The following is a 3,334-nucleotide window of genomic DNA, read 5'->3' on the forward strand; positions in this document are numbered from 1 at the left end:
CTGAACTCGGCTTCAAACTCTACGAAGACCAAGGTGTTGCGGGGGACGCCCATCGGGACAGCGCGGTTTCTAATCCTCTCTAAATGGCGACAAAGCGAGCTGAGTGGGCCCGCACAGCCATAGCCTAGTGAGTTATGTGGGTGACGTCACAGCTGCGACCTCTAGTACGATTAGCCTAACCTCTTTGCAAAGTAATAATAATGCTTTCTTCGTTTCGCGTTATGACAGGATCTAATGCTATTTTTTGTTTTACCCATTACTCTCATTTGTCAACTCAGAAAAACATGGATGGTCGCCAAATGTCTGGCCGACTACACAACATCAAGATCAAGATCTATGTCTGTCTTTAACAAGATTGCAGGCACAAAAGTAACTTCATATTTTAGAATCTTTTGTTAGCATTTAGCATACAGTTTGCAATATTTTGGTTTTCGTAGCGACCTAGATATCTAGATCTATCTTTTGTGTTGCTGTGGTCTCAATACTAAAACTATCCTATTGCTATGCAGGGGGGCGGACAGCGAAAATTCGTCGGTGAAAACTGTGGCTTGTTTTCTGCTAGATTCTAGATCTCTAGATCCAGATCCTTGTGGTTCTGTTTCTCAAGTTTCTGTTCTAGATCTAGTCCTAACCATTGCAATGCTTTAATCATATCATTAGCCCGTATCAGTTTACAATCATTCTGTATTCTTCTGTATTCAACAAGTCACAAGAGATGAGGGCGGTAGAGGGCTGGGAAGGAGTTCCGCAGGGATGAACAGTTATTAAATTAAGATTTTGGGCAGAAGTTCCAAATGGTCAATCCTATGCCAATGCCTATGTAATGATAGGCGCGTTCTGTCAATTTGCACGATCGGTGGATTTCGCAGCGCTTTTTGTGAATCCATAGAATGTGCAGCGGATCTTACAAATATCTTACCCTCTGTGTCGAGTGTTCCGTTTTTCTGCTATGAAATAAGAAGGTGTTAATATCAGATGAGTCTCCATCCTATATTGTTGACTTTGCACTAAGCGGAAGTTAACGTCATAAGTATGATTTAAATAACAGACAGATATTATAATTTAATTCCTCCTCCTTCAGGCAGATGTCAGGCCTGGAGCAGGCACCAACGATCACAAGTCTCAAAGACCATCAGAAACAGATAGGATGCAACGTTTGAGCCTCCTAGTCTAGTATTTTTAACGATAAGATGGACATTCATGACGCATTCTAAAGATCGATAAAAAGTGCTGCATGATCTGCTAATCTACAGAATGCGCATTCCATGTATCCTCAAAATGCGTTGCATGGTCCACTGATTGCGCAAATCGACAGAACGAGCGTAACACCGACATACACTTTGATTTAGTCTGTTCAAGTGTTCTCCGGACCTACTATTTTTACTGTTATATATTATTATTTGAATTTGGCAATTCTCAATGTTTTTCAGTTGGTGTTAGATTTACCCTGTTCAGGTCCTGGTGTGCTAAATTAAGCACATTTTATTCAGGATTATAGTCGGGGGTGGGTGGGGTGAAATTGCCACCATCACGCTGTCACAAAGCTCACATCTTGTCCACCTTGTATTTTATTTTTTTTTCTTTCTATTCAGGTGTGCAGTCCAACCCTGAGCCTGTTTTGACAAGAGATATTGTTGCAAAGTTGCCAGATTTATCACCATGTCTACCAAAAGTATGCTTCAAGGCTTTGTTGCAGGCCTTAAGCATCGGGCAGAAGATGTTAGGTTTAAGACAGCAATTGAACTTCACCACTTTGTGGTTACTGAACTTCGGGAAATGCCACAGGATGATGTGGCATCCTTCATGGATGATTTCAATCATCACATCTTCGAGATGGTCTCGAGCCCAGATGTCAGCGAGAGGAAAGGAGGTGTCTTAGCCATTGGTAAGTTTGAAAACGTTGCATGTTTAAAAAAAAAAAAAGATTGCTTTTTGTTTCTTCCTGTTTGTGTACAGATTGAAGCTTTATTATATAGAGGCTACTTTTACTGTAATGGGTTGTTTCACAGAATGTTAAGTTGAAATGCTGTATCATGTAAAATAATATTAACAATCTTAAAGGAAAAACAGTTGGCCTTAATTTAACCCATTTGCTGTTGTGCTGCCTATTGTCGTACTTAACATGTAGAATATTACAACAAAAAATGAAATGTTATTTTTAGTTGACAGCATTGATTGATAACTGAGAATCAAATCTTAATGATACAGTGGTTGTGCAATTAAGGTCAATGGATTCTGTTGTGGTAAAACTTTATCAACTACACTAGGAGGAGGAAACCTTTTAGTTTGAGTTTATATTTTGTAGCCTATTTGATTTCCTTTTTCAAAATGTTCTTGATCGATGTGGGCTTTGAGGTAAAAAATTAGTCTGATTCCAAGCTCTGCTATCTAAGGCACACGTTGCAATCATTATTTTAATATTAGAAATGAAGACCCTTTCTGGCATTCAAATAGTAGTGTATTGCTTGGTTTTCATATGATGTTTCATTTTGATTTTTAAAAATTTTGCTCTTACTAAAACTAATATTTTAAAAATTTGCTTTTGTGTTGTAGTGAGTCTGCTAGGTGGAGATGTTGGCAACATTGGCACCCGGATGAGCAGATTTGCCAATTATTTGATGAACTTGCTGCCGTCCAACTCGTACGATTTGGGTGTGATGGAAATGGCTGCCAAGGCGGTGGGCATCCTGGCGCTCTCGTCGGGAACGTACGCTGCCGAGTACGTGGAGTTTGAGGTGCGGCGCAACTTGGAGTGGCTTGTGTCAGACCGCGTCGAAGGAAAAAGGCAGGCTGCCGTGAGTACATTTTTGGGCGTTGTACTTATGTTTTGATGTCCTAACTCTTGCATTTTTATTTTCTGATTTTCTCAGCTATCGGACTATATAACATCATCCCTGATATTCCTTGCACAAGGTGGTTTTGAGACTTTACTGAGATATTGAGCTTCATGTTGATGTTATCTTATAACCATGTGTAGCAATTGAATACCCTTGACACCCTAAATGAGTTTCGAATTCGAGGAAACTTTTTTTCCAGAATTAATGGAAACATATGATTCTACTGCGTACTTTAGGTAATTTCTGTACAGATTAACGTGGCGAGACAGAAGAAAGTTCATGTGCAGAATGAGGACAGATGAACTGTGCTCATCTAATTTTGTCGAGAATCACAGGTAGAAACTTGTGAAAAAGTAAACTCTAATGAAGATTAAGATTGATATAAAGTCAAAATTGACCAAGACGGCAACCAAATGTCAATGAAAAGTGATTGTCTTAGACAGATGGACTTCTTGGAAAGTAACTTTATAATAAATAGAAAAAATGCGAGGGATGAA

The 3,334-nt window shown here is 39.3% G+C and overlaps 1 protein-coding gene across 4 annotated transcripts in view; it reads left to right on the forward strand.

Moving 5' to 3' along the window:
* The first annotated feature begins 245 nt into the window (after positions 1–245).
* LOC101849361 (serine/threonine-protein kinase mTOR) overlaps positions 246–3,334 on the forward strand; it is a 62,301-nt gene continuing 59,212 nt past the window's right edge. For all 4 annotated transcript variants that reach the window (XM_035968706.1, XM_035968707.1, XM_035968708.1 and 1 more), the window contains exons 1-3: positions 246–369; positions 1,593–1,885; positions 2,554–2,795. In XM_035968706.1, the coding sequence (XP_035824599.1) occupies positions 1,660–1,885; positions 2,554–2,795 (468 nt within the window). In that variant the 5' untranslated portion in view covers positions 246–369; positions 1,593–1,659. The remainder of the gene's footprint in view (positions 370–1,592; positions 1,886–2,553; positions 2,796–3,334) is intronic.

The sequence above is a fragment of the Aplysia californica genome, unplaced genomic scaffold (genome assembly GCF_000002075.1).
Source record: "Aplysia californica isolate F4 #8 unplaced genomic scaffold, AplCal3.0 scaffold00077, whole genome shotgun sequence".
Lineage (NCBI taxonomy): Eukaryota > Metazoa > Mollusca > Gastropoda > Aplysiida > Aplysiidae > Aplysia > Aplysia californica.